This window comes from Babjeviella inositovora (genome assembly GCF_001661335.1).
Source record: "Babjeviella inositovora NRRL Y-12698 unplaced genomic scaffold BABINscaffold_1, whole genome shotgun sequence".
In the NCBI taxonomy this organism is placed as follows: Eukaryota; Fungi; Ascomycota; class Pichiomycetes; order Serinales; genus Babjeviella; species Babjeviella inositovora.
Genome location: NW_017566838.1, coordinates 2,488,754 through 2,509,548, shown reverse-complemented (window position 1 = coordinate 2,509,548; position 20,795 = coordinate 2,488,754). Strand labels below are relative to the sequence as shown.

The following is a 20,795-nucleotide window of genomic DNA, read 5'->3' as shown; positions in this document are numbered from 1 at the left end:
AAAAAGAATAGATCAACAGAAGGTTCACGGCGAAGCTTAAGTCGCGCCAACTAGTATTTCATACGCTCCAACAGGCGAATATATGAGGGTCTCTAAACATACATAAACTGTTCATTGTTTCATACGATGCTATAAAATCTGTCTATCAGTTGGTAAAAGCACTTTAGGGGACATTTATAATATCTGTCTCTATCAGAGAGTACAGTTCCCTGGATGGGCTAAATTCCTTGATTGTGCTTAGGTATAATCTTCAAATAGAGGATTTCAGGGCTACTTTTCCGTTTCAAGACATGCCCTTTATTTATTTTTCTCTAACATCAACTCAAGAGATTGTTAATGGATAGAGAGCGGTTTTCCTCGCTTGTTCCCTCCTGGTTATCCTTCTGTTCACTCTTGACAATATCCGACGCTACAGATGCCCTTCTAGCATTCATAGAAGCTCTGGGTGGGATTCTCGGTCTTTTTGGGTAGTCTTCTCTGTTCTGGGGAGAGGAAAAGTGACTCTCAGAGACGTCGCGGGCGATAGGATGCTGTGAGGGTTGCTGGGTACTCGGCCCTTGAAGGTAATATGGTTGGGGGTATTGTGGGGCTTCAGGAGAGGGGCCCGGATGCTGGTAGTATTGCGGCGGGCCCGGATATGAATAAACCATGTGCTGAGGCTGGTACGGGTTGGAGTAATAGGCCTGGCTGGGCGGGTTGTGCTGCGCGTGGTAGTACCCCTCTCTTCCGTAATGGGCCACCTGGGACGGAGGTGGGGGATAGTAAGAGTACATCATGGGAGAGGTGGCGTGGTAGGCCGGCTCCTGCTGCTGGCTGTTCACACCCACGCGAGCCAGTTCGCGGTTTTGGCCAATCGCCAGCGACCCGTCACTTCTACGCTTCAACGGTCGCGTCTGTGAGTCTTGGGAGCGATAGAAATACGTGTCATCCTCCTCCTGTTCAATCTGGCGAGCAATCTTCTTAGGTTGATATTTGTAGTCGGGGTATTTCAAATTGTGAGCTTTTTTCTCCTCCTCTGCGAGCTTGAGCCAGATTTGTTTCTCCTCAAACGGTAAATTACGCCACCGGCGGCCCAATTCTCGGGACACTTCACGGTTAGGGATGATTGAAGAGGAACCAATCAACACCTCCAGCTGTTTCGCTTGTCGAAAGAGAATGAACGCATTCTTGGGACGCGGAATATGTGTTTGAGGCTCTGTCTGGGGGCTCCGTGTGCCCTTGACTCCATCATCCGTTTTTTTGGTAGGCACTATCTGGGAAGGAGGGGGTAGGACAGGTGTGGCTGTGCCCGAACTCCATTGGGGATGATTCAAGGGAGTCCCTGGGACCGAGTCTAGTACTGGTACATCGTCGACTTGTTCTCTAGGGGTATGTGGTTCTGTGCGTTCGTTTCGGGCGTTTAAGGGTACCTGCGACAGATGTGGGTTAAAAGGCATGATTTGGTGCAAAGACCAGCTCTTTAGCATTCTAGGGCACAGGGAAAGATACAGGTGTGAAAGTTAGCAATTTGTGTAAGTTTATAGGAGGGTTCGTCGCAGGGAAGACTGATAACGCGACTTGCAGGGAAGTTAGAACGACTCGCAGGAAAAAACTTAGGAAGACTCGCGAGACGAAGGGAGGTATTAGCAATGGGTGTATAGTAGTAAGAAGCCAAATTAGGCGGTGGAGCAGAAAAAAATTCTGAGTTAAGCTGACAGGAGAAGCTTACGATGGGCTAGGGGTTGAAATAGAGCAGGCGACAAGGCGCTATGCAAAGCAAATGTATGCAACAACCAGCTTTCAGTCAAAGTTGGAGACGGAGGCTTAAAGTAATGTCCACAGGATAGGGATGGGATAATGCAATCTGATCTTCTCTAGTGGGATCGGCGGGGGGGATTATGTATTTATACTAATTTTATTTTTCGCATACGCTTCGTGTGGGTAGTCAATAAGTCGATTTAGCTATGCCATGGGGGAAAGGGCTTGGTGCGTAGAGGCGCTCATGTAGTTCCTCTAAACCAGAATTGCGTCTGGCAACCAGAGATGTAAGCTGACAAAGGTTCTGATGTATCGCTGGGACAATAACCGGGAGGCACCTGATACACCTGAACGAGACGGTAATCCTCTGGAATGCGCCTCAGCCTGTCGTCAAAATACGCATGCATGCTTTAGAATTTGCCCTGGAATGGTCTCCACTCCCTGGTGCCCTACAAAACAGCATAGTGATTATGAGTGACAGATTCTCTCACGTTGTAGATCCAGAATAACTTGCTCTGACAATGACGAGCGACTAACCCATGGGTTCTTGACCCTTGTTCAATACCCTCTTGTTACGTTACCACCATCTGGCCAATCGTCATTACCTTCTGATTACCTCCTATGTTCTTCTCCTGGCTTGCCGCAGTTGCCCTTCCCGGGCTTGTAGGAAGGAGGGGGAATCGATCGCGGACGCGCATTTGCAGCCGCTGTAGGTACGTTTGAGATGAGCTTCATGCACGAATGTGCATGAGTGAAATTGCAAAGCACGCATGTCTTAGACTAGGCGCACCATGAAAAAAGGGGTGAGACGAGATACGTCCCAGTAAACCGGCTCGTCACCACAGTGGGCTTCATCCATCTGGTTTCGACTCTATTCCTCTTTGCATATCGATCCTTACAGCGATTTGATTAAGGTGATTGTAAAGTATAATCAAGCGAACGTCAACTAGAGATTCAGAAGGGAAGCGGGAGCGGGCCGCTGTGGGCCAATGCAACGAAGCCCAGTGATTCATTAGGCGGATACGGTTTGAGTAACATGTTGACGGAGACTGGCTCAGCTATATGTTAACGGGGACTGGTTCAGTACCATTGTCGCACCAAAAGATCCAATCGGCTTTGAGGCGGGAGAGTCGGCTAAACCCGTTACAGTGGTACCCGTTGGTCAACCGTAAAGCTTCCTCTAAATACATACCCGAATAGTGACGTACTTTCTTGGCGAATATATCAATAATATGATAGCGTTGGTTAACAACCCTATGGGAAAAAAACTGCGTTTGTTGTCGCGTGATGGCGATCCTGGTTTGACCCAGGGCGCTGAAGTTGCCTGATGCACACTTGCCTTTACGTCATGCTAAATAACTATGTCAGAACTCCCTGAAGCCCCTAGCTATTATTTCCAGATTCGGACGTTATGGCACAATCGTAAGCGGTTCTAAAGTGGCCGCCATGCTAGCGAAGTATCGCTAGACCTTTCCTCCGACCTGCTGCAGATCCGCGCAGTTTCAGGTGCTGCCTAGCGAGCGTTTCAGATCTCACTTTACTCGGTCCTAGAGTATTCTGGTAGGGAGAGGCCGACTGGAATTTAGTGCTACACATGATGCACTTTACCCGAGTAGCCTAGTCATTATGGGGCCTCCGGGTTTTATACTCGGACGATTAGGGTCTTTGAGAATGTTGGTGCTGATATTGGCGGTCTCTTCAAGCCACAAGCTGTTATACTCTTTAAAACGGACATTTCAGGGACTGTTACATCTTGTGCACCTGCATTAACCACCGTCCAGGGGTGGTACTATTATAGGCAGTATGCACGTATTGAGTCAGTTAGCATCTTCAAAAACAGTATTCCTAGAATCTCTGTCCACTATTACCGTACTCCAATTCGTTTCACATGAATAACTGCGTAGCGGCATGTATGGAAGCCCGTAACAATCAGCGTGATACTTCCTGAGCTAGACTAGTCCAGGTGGCCGTGTGCATCGTATCATACGATTTACGAGCCTAAGTAGTCCTGGTCCCTGTTCAAACTGCCAGTATTATCTTGGCCCGCTACATAATATTGCACATATGCCGATATAGACGCGTTCTTCTACGCGAAGTATAGCTTGGATATGCGTGCACACGCATCAAATTAGGCCTAGAGTGAGAACCTCCTCGCTCTGAGTGCAAACACAAGCATAATCACCAAGACCGATAACCCACCCAATCTCTGTAAAATTTGCCCATTCCGTGTTGTTTAGCCTGAAAACCGAGATTAATATCACGTGAAACACTCCAGAATCCCCCGGCCCGCATAGGTGGTGAAAACTTTGGTTGATAGTTATGAACTCCATGTATGAAGTGATGCACTAATAAGGCCATAAACGCGTGTAGACTATGTTTACTTGTAAATCTATGTCTACAGCTCCTGGTTTTGGTTGTTCCTTCCGTTGTATGGGGTTTAGCGCCTCAGTCTCATCCCCTGGTTCGTGGTAAATACTTGCATAGAAGACTGAAACTTGCAAGAGCTAAATATAGGAGTACCTTGGCCGACGAACGTCATTGCACCAGAAACTCTAAATGCGTGCATACAAGCTCCTAGTTCCAATATTGTTTCTAGTTTTGGTTGCATCTCAAGGATTTGTGCGGGAGTTATCATGACGAAAGATGGCATCATGCATTACGCCTCAGAAGTTTAGTTTGTGCCGTCAAAGGATACCAGGCGTGTACAAATTCATAAAGTTACATGCTGGCGCAAACTCTACTTCGTAGCGAGAATTTATTAAGTTTACGTGGAAGGATGTACTAATATTACCTTCTTAATGGATAGAATCTGGGTTCTACTGGCGTGTATTAAATGCATTTCCTTAGACGGCACAGCTGTGGATATGTTGATGGAATAGCAAATCCAAAACTAGGGAATTGGTTTTTGTCGAAGAATAAAAACTGAGATATTTTGGTTAGAATTCTTTTGAAACACGAGTGTTTAGCTCCAAGCGTATAATGGCGCTGATGTAATCTTTAGAACTTCTAACGTCATTCGATTCTAGATATGAAATCTCCGATAGTTTCGTAAAACGTATAGTAACTTTGTCCCCCTTGGATTGGATAGTATTTTGCAAACTTCTGGGTTGTGAGCTACGCGTCCTGTCTCCATTTTTTATCGTCTTTCTTATTTTAGATTCGTCCACCCATTCGTTATTTCGGGCTAACCTCCAGCTTCAACAGCCGTTTTACCGCCCTTCCATGTGAAGTGCCCCTGAACATATGAATTAGTATATCCTTTGGTTAATGTAGTTTTCTGGGAATATTCAACAAATACACCACGCCTCGCGACAAATTCGCTCCTTATCCTCTTTGGCTCACGCTTTTTTTTTCTTATTCCTTAAATTTTTTCTGGGTTCTTTTTTGTTTCTGAGGCCACACTTCCAAGCCCTAATTCCAAGTTCTTGGCCAAACTCGCCACCAGAGGAACATATCCTATTGGATATAACCAGCTTTGAAATTGCATTTACGGAGATTACTGGGTTCCTTTCCAAAGGGATGTACTGATTCAAGCTTTTTAGGCTCTCGCCTCGGTCGTTTCCGTGGACCATGTATCGATGAAACCACTTTTACTGTTTTCAAATTATATCCATGTCCCCTTCGATAATCATAGCCGATCATTTGCTTATCCCCCACCCATTCTCCTTACTGTGTGCTCCCATTGGATCCTGTTGATAATCACCTCCATTTCTACCGACGTGGGATATTACCCATCATACCAAGCTGTTTCAGTCCCAATTCAAGCTGATGATCTTAAAGAGTCGGGAAATAGTCTATTTCCAGTTAATAGAGACAGGGCTTGAAATTGAGAGGCCCCACATTGAGCTGTTAAACCTTGTATCATAGAATCTGGACGGCCCTGAAAAGTTTTACCATTAGATGAGATTCGGACGGATGAATAAATTCGAATTAAACCCGGTCTGTTTTGCAATAAACACCCCCAGATACTTTTTTTGTATTTTCAGACCTTCCTAAGGACCATGGTTATTTTATTTTTTTCCTTGTAATAGGATGCCTTCGTTCAGACTTTGTACTGTTACACTGCTCATATTGATTACTCTGGGAAACGATCAGAACTATGTTACACAGCTCGGGGGAGCTCTCTTACGTTGAAGATTTTACCGCTAGTGGCATACTTAAGGCTGCCAGTATGGACTGAAACTGTCAACAATGGAGATCCAGCTGATGAACCTTAACTCAGAGGACATGAGTACGAATGAGTTGCCCACGAAACTTAGCCTCGTTGGTGCGATGGGTTCTAAATTGGAGAGAGGAGAATGAGGGGAAATAAAAAGTCGAGTAGAACCCATAGAGCGGTAAAGCATATAGTTTGGCAATTCTCTGCCTATCGTGGTTAGGATGTAGTCATACAATTTCTTTTTTCCCCAAAAGCCAGAATTCGAACAATAAGCATATCAGGTAGAACAATTGTATATATTTTGAAGATAGTTATGACTCACCATACATGCTATATTAAAGGATACGGTTCCAATTCACTCACTCTCTAACTTAATAATACTGATTCACCATTGCGCATTTTCACTATATTCACATATTCACCTTAATACTGTCTTCTCCCGATATTTTCGCGATTTCTAACTTCGCGTTGATTTCGCGAATTTTGTACCTTTCCACGGTTTTGTCAAGCGGCGCAGGTATCGATTTGGCTACGACTCAAAATCAACATCTGGTGGGGCTCTTCCCCGATGCAAAGGTTTGGTTTCTAGGCCTAACCGTCTATCACTTACTTAAGCGGCTTCACAAGATACAGGAACTTCTTGTTGCTTTGCTTCCCCATCACGACGCCTGAGGAGTTAGCTGTCGATCTTCCCCAAAGGACCCTTTTTCCAGCATAATCTAGGACATTCCCAACTTAGTGTATATGCTTCCTTTTCCATGTCCTATCTCATCACATCGACGCTCATCCAGAGCCTTACTTCGACCAGAGTTAAAGTGCGATCCGATGCCCTCAATACGCTTGCCCAGTTGGTGAACGCGGAAACAGCGCACTCGCTCTCCACAAAGGCTCTCAGCCAGCTTGTGGACGCCCTTTTTACGAATATTTCCACCGAAAAGCCACTCTGGCTCAAAGCCCAGACGCTGGCGGCGAGTGCCAATACGCTAGAGGAGCGCATCGCGCGCGCGGCTCAGATCCTCCGCACCTTACTCGAGAGGCACGCGCGAGCGGTGCTGTTCAAGCTGAAACAGATCCTCCAGATTCTCGACCGCACAATGGAGCTCTTCTTTTTTGCAGACGATGCGAATCTCGATTCCCTTGAGTTGAACTTCTCACGCATTCTCCTCGTCATCTTAGGCCAACAGTTTGTCAAAGACCGCTTAACCCCACAACACTGGGGCACGGTGTTTACGTTCCTCACGCGTGCAATCCTCCGTAGTTTGTCCGACGGGGGATTCAATGCCAGCGATCGTGTTGTCAACAACTTATTCGAATGCCTTTCCTTGCTTATCAACGCGGACGATGCGATTTCAACATCCTACGTTGCTTTAACCGTTTCGCCAAACTACGAACAACTCATCGAGACTACCAGACGGTTTTATGAACTCCGACTTTCCCGGAAACCTGAGCCATTGGTCGCCATTACCACTTTCAAAATCATTAACAAATTAATGCTTGTGTTGCAGACGGAAAAGGTCGTTACCGGTCCGTATTTCCGATCGCTAGTCGTCCTAGGAATCAATCTCGTAAATTTAATGGTCGAACACAACAACTTCCACAGTTTTGAAAACTTACGCGCACAGATTATTGTCTTTCTCAACATGAATCCGCTCCAGTTCGTCACTGGCACCGCGCCGCGGCTTCTCGCGCGCGCGCCCTCCAGCATCTACAGTGACGGAGATACAGACGACGATGAGGAAGAAGATACAGACCAGCTCGTATACAGTTGCGGAGCGTTGATCAGTCGATTGATAGAGGCGGAAACTGGCAGCACGTTAAAGGTGGAGGTGTCTCTAGCTCGCAAGGCTGCCCCACACTGGTTTAGCTCAGCCACGATGTATCTTCCCGCGGGAGCGCCAACGGATATGACCCATTCGTGGATGTTGTACCGCGGGACCGTCCACTTGGTAGTATCGTATTTTCGTCTCCGGAATTGTACTGCGTTTTCGCTCGCACGCAGTCAAAGCCCCAAACGGCGCAGGGTTGCGGATGAGGTTCTGGGAACCTTGGCCCTGGCTGCCAGCCCCTTGGAGTTCTTCAAAAACAATTTGCTCAGCTGCAACAATGCGTATCTCCATGATAGGAGCTGTCTGCAACGCACAGCATTGCTTTTGTTGGCCTTCTTCCTCGATGCCCATCACGCACCGTTTGACGCTGAAACAGAGACGGAAAATGACAGTAACGTCTTTGCTACCCTACCGTTGTTGGCCCTCCCCAATAACCTCTTAACGGCCCCTAGGCTCGACGGAGATACAAGCGTACACTCCATTGACTATACCCTAACTCAACGTATCTCGCCTACGGACCTTGCGGAGATTCTCTTGGCGACGTTTGAGAGCAGTGGCCTTGCGTACTTCTCTCTCCTCACGTCGAACGTACTCCTCGCCCACACCATCTCGAACAAGTGTTTGAACCAATTGATGAAGGCAGCAATTCAGCTCATCAAGCATCCAGATACCTGTGTCTTGGCGTGTCTCTGCTTCTGTAACGTGCTCGCACAACCGCACTTCAGCCCCGATAAGTCAATTGTGACGCAGTTGGAGAATGTGGTCGAGCTTGCGGATGTCAACGGCCCGTACTGCGTCGGCAACGAGGCGTTCCACTTCTGGTACCATGTCTATGCTGTGAGCAAGAACCGCAAGTTCCACAGAATTGTACATGCACACATTGCTAACTGGTTGAAGCGCAAGTGGACCCAGATTATTGCGATCCATGGGACCTCTGTGTCATCCCTGGCCGAGCTCAGTGCGCTTGTAGGGCCACACTTTGCGTTGCCCGAGTTTATCGCGTGGTTGTGTGGCGGCGTTACTCCTTCGATAATTGAAACGCGCGAGTTATATGCTGGTGACCTCAACGAGGTCTTTCTTGCGTTTGAAGCGAGAGCTGAGGTAAGAGACTTCATTTTGCAGAAAGATCTGAGTGTGCCAGTGTCTGCCCTGCCGTTCTGCCCTGAACCCATGGCGCACACCTCATCTGATGTGGTGGAAGACTTAATGATGGTGGTTATCGGTACTGGCAATGATTACGCGAACCTTTTTGTGCGGACCGACCATAGCCTGGCGGTCAAGGCTGTGGAATGGTGTATGTTGATTCTCAGGCTCTGCGAGCTTGTAGAGGGGCAGCAGGGGTATGAGCACTACGTCTCCTCTATCCAGTATCAGGTCACCATGTTGCTTGAGCCGTTTAACCGCTTTACTGATGCCACCATTTCGGTAGCTTTGATTGATATCTTGAGAAATCCACGCATCGGAAATGCCATACTGCAAACTCTTTTCAATAACCTCTCATTTCAAAAGATCTACGAAGATGCAAGTACTCTTCAGCTCGCTGTTTCCAGAACCCGAAAAAACACCATTCGCGCCCCAAATTCAGAAAACGAGTGTCTGGGCGAAGAGGGCAGCTTTAATCCCACCGAACCCCCCAAGGTTGAAGACTTCAGCGCCACCACGTTCACAGCCTTACAGTACCGCGAGCCATTATCTGTCAGGATCTTTCAGTTTATGGTGAGGCACCAGACGTTGCAAAAAGGTGATTACCACACGCGGTTTGAGCACTTGCTTGGCCACATGAAGCAGCTCAGTACTTTTGACGCGATCCTCTGCCTTGACGCTTTGGCCGACTACATAACTGAGGTGGGGGTTAAGAACTTGCCCCTTGTGGCCCTTGACCAATTAATCGAGATGATTGGCCTTCGCTTCTTAAACGACAAAATATACGGATTGAGTGAAATCGGGTTGGTAATCCAGTTGAAGTTCATGGCCATTGTAACGCCCGCAGCTCTTTCCGGTAACAGTGTGGATGTGAAGAATGCGTTCACAGAAGTAGGAAAGTGGTGGATCAATAATAAACGACAATTCATTACCGAGGCCTCCTGTCACTACTTTGCAAAGTTGTTAGCAGCCATGATCTGCGAGACAAAAGAGTCATCCCATTCCGTCGGGGAGTATTTTGACGTCTTGTTCCCGCTTTTTGCCTCCTCGTCGAACCAGGTGAAGGTAGCATTAATCGCTGATATCAAGGGTTTTTTGCCACTCTACTCCTACCGCCAGCAACACTACGTTTACACCTCGTTATACCAAGCATTTGACTCCCCCCAGAAAAGTCGGGAAGCAGCGGCCACGTTCTGCATGGTCATGTCGAGATTGTCCACCACGTCTGACCTCATCCTCGTACACTGCATATACAACATTTTGGAATACTCTAGCTTTGAGTACTTCAAGCCATACCTCCCGCCGTGTATCCGAGGGATCTGTCTATTACAAAACATGAACTCACCAAAGACCTTGTTCAAAACGTACCGGTTCGACATTTTGAAGGTATGGTGGAGCTATGGGTTACCTTTCAAACAATTTCCTGCTACCCTTCTTGGCTATGAAGATTTGAACGACTTTGTCATTGAAAACTATAAAGAATTGGTTTCGGTAATGATTGCACACCAGTATCCCGGTTCCAATACCGTTTTAAGCGAAATGTCGACTATCTGCAACTTTCCCGTTGGGGATATGGTATTTGACAGTTTGCCGTACACCGTGGCGTTGGCGTACACCACGGAAGGCCTGCGCGGGGGAGTTTTCGAGACACTAGATAGGTTGGGTCTGAAAAAAAGCTATTTAAAAGATTTACTTATCTTTATTGTCCTTGAAATCATCTGCATGGTGGATTTATCCGACGAGAAAAAGTTGGTACCGGTGATGGACAAGTATCGCGTGTCCGGCCTATTGTCATCCCTTGTGCGAAAGGGCTCTCCTCAGCTCTACAGCTCGGCCCAGGTTTCCATCTCTGTATCCACCACAGTTAACTTGTTGAATGAGATCATCGTGAAGTCTTGCGACTCGAATGACGACTTTTGGACCGTCCCGGTTGCGTTTTTCTTGGTCCGTCGCATTCTTGGCTTGTTGGAGACCTCCAAGAAGAAGAACTCGCAGCTTCTCCAGATTCGGAGACTCAAATTCGTGATGATCTTGGGGGGTATCAAATTCTCCGATCTGAACTTGGTGAATTTGATCATCACCAACTTGTCCCAGTATCTTATGCGGGAAAGCTTGGCGGAGGAAATTACGGATATTTTCATGACCCTCTTCCTGATGAACAACAACACGTCAATCTCCTCCCAGATCTTGCTCACGGTAGCGTCTCAGTTGGTTGAGTGTAAGTTCCAAGAATTAAAAATAGCGCCTAGGTTGAAGGATGTTGTCGAAGGAGCCGTTATGGCGCTCGATAAGGCAGATATAATGACCCCTCTCTTGGCTGCCTGTGTGGATGTCTTGAATGGCTACCGTTTACGGATTGAGATTTCCCATATAGAGGCCTGCTTATGTCTAGATAGGTCTGCAGTGGACTTCACCAACGGAAGGACATTGATACGGGCGATTTCCTCTGTGTTTGGTTACGCCTCGGATTTGGCCTCAAGCAGTCACATTCACCGTGCGCTTCCCCAGGTGGCAAAGGTTCTCTTCGATTTAGACGACACTGTGGATCTCCTTCGTTATTCTGAGCCATTTTTAGTCTGGCGGATCCGGTATATCGGAAAGTTTTACGGTTCCAGCGGCGAGCTAATCCAGAGTCAGAAGATGGAATACAGCCCCCTGTTTGACTTGGAGAATTCTGTTACCAATTCTTTATCGCTCGCCATCATCTTCGAGAAAATGATCTCGGTAGCCCGTGGGGGAGATCTCGAGCTCTTGTCTTGTATCGAAACGGTTGTAGGTGTCGTTCTCTGGAAGCACCACAAGAACAAAAAAGAAATCGATGAGTTGGTTAACTATTCCAAAGTCTTCCAAGCCTTTGAGGCGTACATCTTACCATTGGATTTCCATTTGTGCGTGGTCTTGAACTCTGATCGCGCAAATAATAAGCTCATCTTCCACAACGAAACACTTGCGACATACACCACGATGATTGAGTTCAAGTTCTCTACGTTGCCCTTCGATATCTGGACAAGCAAGCTCTTCTTAGCATTGATCAACGAGCTCTCCAGGTTTACCAGCTTGGCCCCGTTGATTTCCGTGTTTGTAGTAAAGGTTCCGTCATTTTCCAAGTCTGCCTTGGGCTACCTTGTTGCCTTCTACATCCAGTGCACGGGTATCAGTGGCTCCCGAATTATTGCGAGCATGATGGGAAAGTTGCTTGATGTTGGTACCCAACAGCTTTCGAAGGAGTATTGTCGGTTGGTGCTCGATATTGGTTTGATTCTCAGGACTGGCCGTATCAAAGAAAAGTCCTTGGAGCGGTCTAGGAAGCCCTTCACTGCTGCAACCCTTGACATGAACTATCCAAAGTTGTACGATATGGCTATGCGGCTCGGTTTGCCCAAGACGGGGTTACTCTTGTTTGAAGACTTTTACCGCGACTTTTCCACTGGAACCTGGGTGGAGAATGAAAAAATCTTGGGGAGGATCTACGACGCGATTGACGAGAAGGACTTGCGCTACGGGTTACCGATCCAGCCGACGCTTGAATACGCCATCGACACAATAAACTACGACGAAAACACGTGGAACCAGGTCATGGTGAACAACAGTATCTTTGACACCCGCATTGCGCTTGGAGCCTCGGGTGGTGATCGCTCTTCCAACGCCATGATGCGGTCGATGCTGTCGGCAGGCTTCAACGGTATTTCCCGTGTTCTCAGCGAATACTTCCTCGATCAGGGTGAGTCTGAATACGGCGATGAGGCCTACGGGTGGGCCTGGAAGTTGAACCAGTGGGATGTGGTGGTACCTCAAAAGGTGGAGACTGAAAACAAAGCGATCTACAAGACATTGAAAATGATTCACGATTACCCGTCGAGTGCCTTGGCTGCTTGCAGCAAGACGCTTCTTGACCTCTCCATCCACCAATCTCGCTTCTACTCGATGTCCGATCCGCGTTCGTGGCTCCGCACGGTCACCAGCGTGGTGGGTATTGAGAATTGTCTCGGGTATACGAGCGCGGTGATGGAGGATGCCACCAGGGATTACTTGGCAGAATGCACTTGGTACAACTCTGCGCCGATCGGAGACTACGAAAACGTCATTCTCTGTCGCCGTGCTGCGTTTGAGCAGATGGCCGGGTTTGAGAGTCACGGTTTAGGCCGCGAAGAGTGCTGGGTGTCGGTGGTGCACGAGCTCGTGCGGTTCGGAGAGTTCTCTCGGTTGAATAGGAACCTGCAGAAAGCAATGAACAGCACGTTGATGATTGAAAAGATCGTCAAGACAAAATTTGCCACGTCGGGGAACGACACTAGGGAGTTTATGTCTAAGTTGTCTATGTACCAATCGGCCGCGGCTCTCTGGGACCAGAATATCACTAACATCCCGGTGGCTATGTTACAGCACATTCGAGATTCTGGGAAGCCGTTCGCGGCGCTAGACCCTGAACTTCCTCTCAAGGCCGTTTTGGGGTTCTCACCGGCGTATATCAATGCTACACTTGTGGCGTGGACCTCTGAGTCTAAACAGGAAACCCCAGACAGCATTATGGAGACTCTAGTGAGGCCCATCGAGACGATGACGATCGCTGACCCCGCGGAGGAAGCGAAGATATACCATATGTTGGCAAAGTTCTGCCATGCCCAGTTGCGGGACTCCAACCTTGACAAGCGGATTTCCGAAAACGAAAAGTTGGTCGCCGCCAGAGACGAGGAGATTTTGCAGATCCGAGAGCAGGCCAAGGCAGGGCGGTACAGCGCGGAGGAGAAGAAAAACATCCAGCGGTACCACATCAAAATCTGCAACCAGTTAAAGTCATACGAGGACACATTGTCGCAGTTGCGCGTGTCGAAGTCTCTTTTCCTAGACAAGGCGGTGGAGTCATACTTAAAAGCGCTCGCGATTGGCGACGACTACATTGACGAGGATGTCGATCGGTTCTGTGCACTCTGGTTGGAATATTCAGCGACGGAGGGGCTCAGTGAGCGGATCTCGGGGTTGATCTCGAAGGTTCCGACGTACAAGTTCATCACCTGGGCAACCCAGCTCACATCGCGCCTCCTCAAAGATGAGACGGACTTCCAGCTTCTCTTGAAACGGTTGGTATGCGACTTGGCTCTCAACCACCCGTACCATGTGCTCTATCTCTTAAAGTCGCTTCGCTTGCACACCGAGTACAACGAGGAAAAGAATCCAACGGTGCAGTCCCGGGCATTGGCCGCGGACCTGCTCTGGATGCTGTTAGGAGCTGCGAACCCGAAATTTCAGGCCGCCGTCTTGAACCCTATTGATGCCTTCTGTAACAACTGTCTTACCCTTGCTAACCACAAGGCCTCGCGAGCCAAACCCTTGGTTCTAAGCACAATTACCGCCGGCACCTGGTGGCTTGAGAGTCTTCCTGCGATTCCGCCTCCGACGATGCCGTTGGCGGTGTCGAAGGACAAAGATTACAGCAGGCTCCCTTTCTTAGCGCAGATAGCACCTAAGGTGACGGTAGCCTCTTCTGGAATTAGTTTGCCAAAGATTGCGGTCTTCACGCTCTCGAACGGGGAAGAGCACCGGGTGCTCTTAAAGGGAGGCACAGACGATTTGCGGCAAGACGCTATCATGGAACAGGTATTCGAGCAGGTAAACAAGCTCTTTACTAAGGACCGGCTCACACGGTCGCGCCAGTTGCATATTCGCACGTATAAAGTGGTTCCGCTTGGGCCAAAGTCGGGGGTAATTGAGTTTGTAGCCAACTCCATCGCATTGAACGACATTGTGCGACCGTTACACGCGCGCTCGTCTGATCTATTGACATTTGAAAAGGCTCGCGACATGATGCGAGTTTGCCAACAGCAAAAACCCCAGGAACGCCTCAAGGTGTACGAGAAGGTGGAGAGCAAGATCCTGCCTCAGTTACGGCACTTCTTCAACGCCACGTTTCTACTTCCCGATGACTGGTTCAAGAGTCGTATTGTATACACCAAAGGGGTCGCCACCACGTCGATTCTAGGCCACATCTTGGGCTTGGGCGACCGCCACAACAACAACATTTTGCTCGACAAGCACACAGGCGAGCCGATACACATCGACTTGGGTGTAGCGTTTGACCAGGGTAAGCTCTTGCCGGTTCCTGAGACCGTGCCATTCCGCCTAACTCGAGACATTGTTGACGGGTTTGGCGTCACGGGCACTCAGGGTATATTCCGTAAAAACTGTGAATACGTAATGTGGGTGTTGCGGCAGGAAGAGGAGCGGATCTATGGAATCCTAGATGTGTTGCGCTGGGACCCCTTGTACTCGTGGACTATCTCCCCGTTGCGACAGCAGAAGTTGCAGCAGGAGGATGAGAATGACATGACCCACAGCGATATCCTCGCAATGCCAGAGGAAGATGGGTCTGTGGCGGGGAGAGCTGTTGCAGGGGTAAAAGAGAAGCTCTACGGTAATGGCTTAAGCGTGGAAGCTACAGTGCGCGAATTGATCCTGGAGGCTGTTGATCCCAAGAATCTTGCCTTGATCTATTGTGGGTGGTGTCCCTTCTTCTGAGCTCCAGAACGTAAGGTGTATGAACAAGCTTGTTGGTATGGCAAAGTAGCTTGTGATACAGATCATTTTTATGGTAAACACGTTCCGCCTTCTATAATGCACTGGTTAGAAACTTGTGTATTTATAACAATGGGGTATTGATTGCACGCCCGAGAATTTGAGTATACGTATAATTCCTTTGGACTGATAGGCTCGAAAAAGGCACCCTCGGTCAAACAACAAAGTGGCTGGAAGTGAAACCAGTTCACTTCTCGAGATTCGCGATGGGTTCGAACCAGGAAAGTTTGCGTTTACCGCGGCCCTCGCGCAAGTGTTGCCAAAGAACTGGCCTACTGAGATGAGTAAACAGAATGATGCTAGTCTGAGAACAAGGAGAGTACATAACCCATACTAAACACCTCTATTGACATACTACTCATAACACGAAGCTACCCTGGGTAGCGAAATATAAGGTTTCCCAAACCGAAATACGCAAAACAAGGCGTACCTAATGGTATATTATACCGAATTGGAAGCCGTCACGATTGGTTAAAGCAAAAAGTCATGAGACTACCCCTAAATATATGAAACGGACCAGAAACTCTAAAGCATACGATACTCCCTGGATGAAGCCAAACCCATGCAAAGCTGCCCATGAGGCTGTGAACATAGCACGCGCCCAGGACAACAAAAATCTATGCCACAGTCTGCGAGCCTCCTCAGGCAAATGTACCAACTATGAGTCCGCTACAGTGAATAAAAACAAAAGGGATATTATAATCCAGCTCACTTCTCGACTCGCAACTTCTCCAACTTCTCCTTCAAGGTTCCAAAGGCCAGTGCCGATACGCCGTTGTTGCGCAACTTGATTAAATCTTCGCCGTGCTTGCCGGCGGAGAGCTTCCGGCGGGTTCCGGGCGCAGTGACGCTGCTGATGCGCGACAAGCCTTGACCGGAGGACGGCGCGGTCGGCACGACCGAGTAGCGGCGTTCCTGGAACGTGACGCCAACCTGCTTGGTCTTCTTCTGGTGCTCGGGGTCGACCTTGAAAAACCAGTCACGCTTTTCGTCATACTCGTAGTAGTAGTAGTCGGTGCCGTAGGGCTTGCACTCTAAGCAGTACAACGAATGGAGCGGCACGTCCAACAGACCGATGATTGACTTGTGCAAGTTAAGGAAGTACGCCAAGAGCACGCGTGCCACTACGCGGTGCGTCACAATTAACACGTGGTTCTTGGTGCGCTCAATCTCGTTGATCAACGGCTTTACACGGTTAATAACGTCGAGGTACGACTCACCACCCACACCTGGGTATCGGTACGCCAACTTATCCTTGATGCGTGCCTCAAACTCCGCGGGGTACTCGCTCTGGATCTCCTTGTAGGTCATGCCCTCGCACACACCTGCGCCCAACTCATTCAAAATGCGCATTTCCTTGAGGGTGTACGCCTCCTCGTCGAAGTACTGCGTCGTCTCAGCGGAGCGCTGCAACATGCTGCTCCACACGTAAAACTCGGCCGGCTCGGGCGGCTCGGCGGTCGGAAACCTCAACAGGAGCCGCTTGCGGAACTCGTCCAACTGCTGCTTGCGGAACTCGCCGCGCTGGAAGTCCATGAAGCGTGTCAATGCCTGCGCAAAGAGCCGACCGCGTGCGGTTAACGGCGCATCACCACCGATGCGCCCCGACACGTTGTCCTCGCTCTCACCGTGGCGCGTGACCCAAATCTGGCGCTCCGCGAGGTTGAAGTTGAGGAGATAGTAGATTGTCTGCGACGCGAGGAAGCCCGAGATGTTGTACGCCACAATCTTGCGGCCCACGTCAATCATCTTCACGTACATGAACTCCAGGTTGCGCTGTTCCTCCTCGTCATCGATGGCTTCATACGCGCGCTCGTAGTTGGTGAGCCGCCCGCGGAAGTCCTCCAACGCGGTCTCCGGGTCCATGCCACGGTAATCCGGCCCCGAGAGCTTCAAGCGCATGTTGGTCTCAATGATCTTCGCGTCCGTGCACACGCTCTCCAAAAATAACACCTTCAATTGGCCCTGGGAACGCTCTTGGATCTTGCGCAAAAGTTTCGCGCGGCGATTCTTTGTCGTATTTGTCGCGTCAAAGATTCCTACGCAGCCGGGCCCGTCCACGAGATAGTCAAGCAACTGGTCAAGCGTATCCATCGCCCACTTCTCGCGAAGCGCGAAGCTCGCTGCGTTGTCCGGTGAGAAGAACGACGCCGAGTGGGGGGTTTCCTCCTCCTCCACACTCTCCAACCGCGTGTGCTGGTCTGTGAGTGGATGTGTAAATGGCCCCAGCTCCGGCTGCGCCTTGCGCCGTGTGTTCCCTACGTTAAACACACGCGTGTCGTGCTGCAACCAGTTCAAGTACCGCGTGAGCTTGTTGGTCAAGTAAGATTTGCCCCGCGCAGGAAGGCCAACCATGACGATAACCAACTTTGCCAGGAGCACGAGCTCTGGCGGTGACGACAGAGCCGGTTTGGGCTTGCGCTGTTTCGGGAGCGGCTCTGGTGACTGCCGCTGCCGCTGCAACTTGCTGAGGGCGATCGTCAAAGAGGAGCCACCAGGCGACATGGTGGTGAGGGGCGAGGCGTCGGCGATGGCGGTGAGGTTGAGATCGGAGAGGGACTTGATTGGGGGTTGGGTCGAGAGCATAAACGGTGACGTTTCGCCCAGCGAACCCGTCAAGTGCTCTCCAAGCTGCGTGGGCGACGCCACAAAACTCATCACCGGCGTATCCGTCAACGGCCTCTTGTTGAACTCGGGCAATGCGAGGAATGTGTCGTCGTCCAGGTCATCGCCGATTGCATAGTCGTCCTTGTGGAAGACATTGAGGTCGAAGGAAGGCCGTCCAGGCCGAATCAGACGATTGTTGTTGGGTGGAGCAGGAGTAGATTCGGAAGAATGATTGGGAGATATTCCGTCCATATGGGTAGGGTGGATGTGGGTACGTGGTTCGGGGTACGTGGCTATGGGTTGATGGATATGAGCTACACTTGTGTCCAACGCCAGGTTTCGAGAGGTTTGGTAACGAAATTCGCAGATCTAAAGGGGTGTTTGACAGATCTAATACGAGCTTTCCTTGCGATGTCTGGTTTCAGTCGATGGGAAGCGGGTGAGACGACAGTTGTGTGATAGGTTTCACCAGGTTAGTCTTGGCTTTTTATTCGTAGTCGCTGTTGTCTGATAAGAAATCCCAAGTTGATGATTTTAAACAGTTCTTTTGATAGCTCTGGCAGGAATTAGCTTTGGCGATTAGAGATCTCTGTAGTGTGCTTATCCGAGGTGATGGCAAGGTTTGTAGTCTCGGGGCTTTGTCAGCTTTTGGCAGTTTCTAATAGTCTGGTACTAATATGTAGGTAGTGGCAGGAGGTACAGTACGATATTTGATGGCGTGTAGTTAGCTTTGCTTTTACGTTAAGCGCTCAGGTGATGGCAGTCTGACGGTAAGCGTTAAGTGACGGGAGGGGTCCTTTGCGGTGCGGGTTCGCCCGATTTCCTGCACACTGCACACTGCCAAGTTAGGCCCGCGGCTCGGAGTTGTTCCGTAACCAGACCTTTAGCTGGTAACGGCTCATGATAGGCGTCTCATTCTTGATAAAAAAAAAATCAAAGATGTAGCTACAGCTTTAGCTGATAGTGAAATAAGAATATCGCTATAAAGAATACTAACAGCATGACGCGGGTATTTCTGTAGAATGTCTCCAAACCCGACGTCACTCCCGTCCGTTTTAGATCTTTTCGGGTCATTCATAAGCCACATTAGAATGCCTCGAGTACGCTCCGCCGGTATAAGCGGTGTATGACAGGGGGGTTCCTGAATGGTAATGCAATACATCCTAAACGAGCGAAAAAAAAACTACTGTAAGGGGAGGAAAGTAAAGCTTTGTGTGATGTACAAGTGGAGAGACGACGTCGTAAATAAGGAGGGGAAGCGGTACGTGGTCTAGGGGTCACATAAACACCCGGAAGGTTAGCAACGACTTTATTTACCAATACTCAGAAATTATATGTAATCACTATATCGATATTCAAATTAGCATATATATCTTGTGCATTATATTTAAATTGAATAAATTATAAATGTCAAAACCAATGTTCAATGTCAATATCGCATAGAAAAATAATTGTTTGCCGATACATATAAAAATGACGACAACGGCAGGACTCGAACCTGCGCGGGCAGAGCCCAAAAGATTTCTAATCTTTCGCCTTAACCGCTCGGCCACGTTGCCGATAGAACGGGTTTAATAATCTGTGAAAGTAGGGGTTAGATTATATTTTTATAACCTGCTACGACCTTCATACAAATCCACATTGTTGTCCTCGTTTGCGTATTTTTTCAGCTGTTTCGATGCCAGCTCTTACAAGCGGACAGAGGGGTACCACAAATGTGCCCATCTATCCCTTCTTAGGACGGGGGGCATGATCTCTGGTGTCACGATTGGCATCAGGAATGTCTATGTACAGGGAAGGGACATCCGTGACTGGCTCGAAATGTTGGTCTCACGGAATCGGAGACAATGCCATATTCATCAACTCTAAAAATCCTGTTGCTGTTGTACCTGAATAATAAGGTGAATGCCCCATGTGGATCTGCGTGCCCATGCCAAAATGTATTTTCTTTCACAAAATACCACATATTAATGCGGCCATCTTTTTCAACTGGTATCAATAATACGAGTTAGTGATTAGAATACATCCCGATAGCGATCGGGCGATCGCCCCTTTGCGATGTTGGCGTACCTACGGGAAAGCCCAACGTTCTGACACTTAAATTGAACATGAGGTAATCAAGCAATCAAAGCTTGGTATTCTGTCCCATTTGTTTTCCGATGCAGCTTTTTTCAAGTGAGATTTCGGGCATGTGATTATCTAGACGACTAAACCAAGGTAGGAGTGTATGTATATAAGTCGGTGCATGATATTGGACCATGACGATAATATCGGAATAAGACCTGGTCCAGGGGCAGTAAACTTTTGTACTGTAGCGGGCCATAGGGATGGGAAGCGAAAATCTAATATAGTACGATAAGGATTGTCCCACGGAGGGAACGCTCGATATATAATCCCTAAGTCCCTAGTCCAACCCGTAAATGGATTGTTTACCTTTGCTTACATCGTAAACAAAGCAGCTGGGTAATACCCGGAACTATATAACCAGGTCCCCGCACATTCGAACAAAGATTTAATAACACATTAACTCCCAATGAACCCGCCTCTTGCCATATCGCATACCGCTTGCTAAGTTCCCATGGCCAGTCTGAAACAGCCTTACGTCTCTGATTGAGGGCTTGAAGGCGAGTTTAGCTATGTGTTACCTTGTGCAGCGACACGAGGATGTAAGAATTTTTCCGGATAGGGAGATAAGCAACGTATGCATAACCTTAATCTCTACCCCCTACAACTCCTGTATAGCCAGGCGCGCG

At 48.7% G+C, this 20,795-nt stretch overlaps 3 protein-coding genes and 1 non-coding gene across 4 annotated transcripts; 1 reads left to right on the top strand and 3 right to left on the bottom strand.

Annotated features, from left to right (window-relative positions):
• Window positions 1-956: 956 nt before the first annotated feature.
• BABINDRAFT_21495 (HMG-box domain-containing protein) lies at window positions 957-1,175 on the bottom strand (the record flags this gene model as incomplete). The annotated part of the gene is made up of 1 exon (XM_019131266.1): window positions 957-1,175. A coding segment is annotated over one exon (219 nt), but the record flags the coding sequence as incomplete, so codon positions are not given.
• Window positions 1,176-6,654: 5,479 nt separating this feature from the next.
• TEL1 (DNA-binding protein kinase) lies at window positions 6,655-15,378 on the top strand (the record flags this gene model as incomplete). Its single annotated transcript, XM_019132351.1, has 1 exon — window positions 6,655-15,378. One exon carries the CDS (start codon window positions 6,655-6,657, stop codon window positions 15,376-15,378), a length of 8,724 nt encoding a protein of 2,907 aa, XP_018988555.1.
• Window positions 15,379-16,076: 698 nt separating this feature from the next.
• Window positions 16,077-17,790, bottom strand: BABINDRAFT_170204 (bifunctional nucleoside/nucleotide kinase/histidine phosphatase family protein; the record flags this gene model as incomplete). Its single annotated transcript, XM_019130723.1, has 2 exons — window positions 16,077-16,093; window positions 16,311-17,790. 2 exons carry the CDS (start codon window positions 17,788-17,790, stop codon window positions 16,077-16,079), a joined length of 1,497 nt encoding a protein of 498 aa, XP_018988554.1.
• Window positions 17,791-19,519: 1,729 nt separating this feature from the next.
• BABINDRAFT_t34 lies at window positions 19,520-19,601 on the bottom strand. Its single transcript has one exon. It is a non-coding gene; the product is annotated as a tRNA-Ser (tRNA).
• Window positions 19,602-20,795: the final 1,194 nt, after the last annotated feature.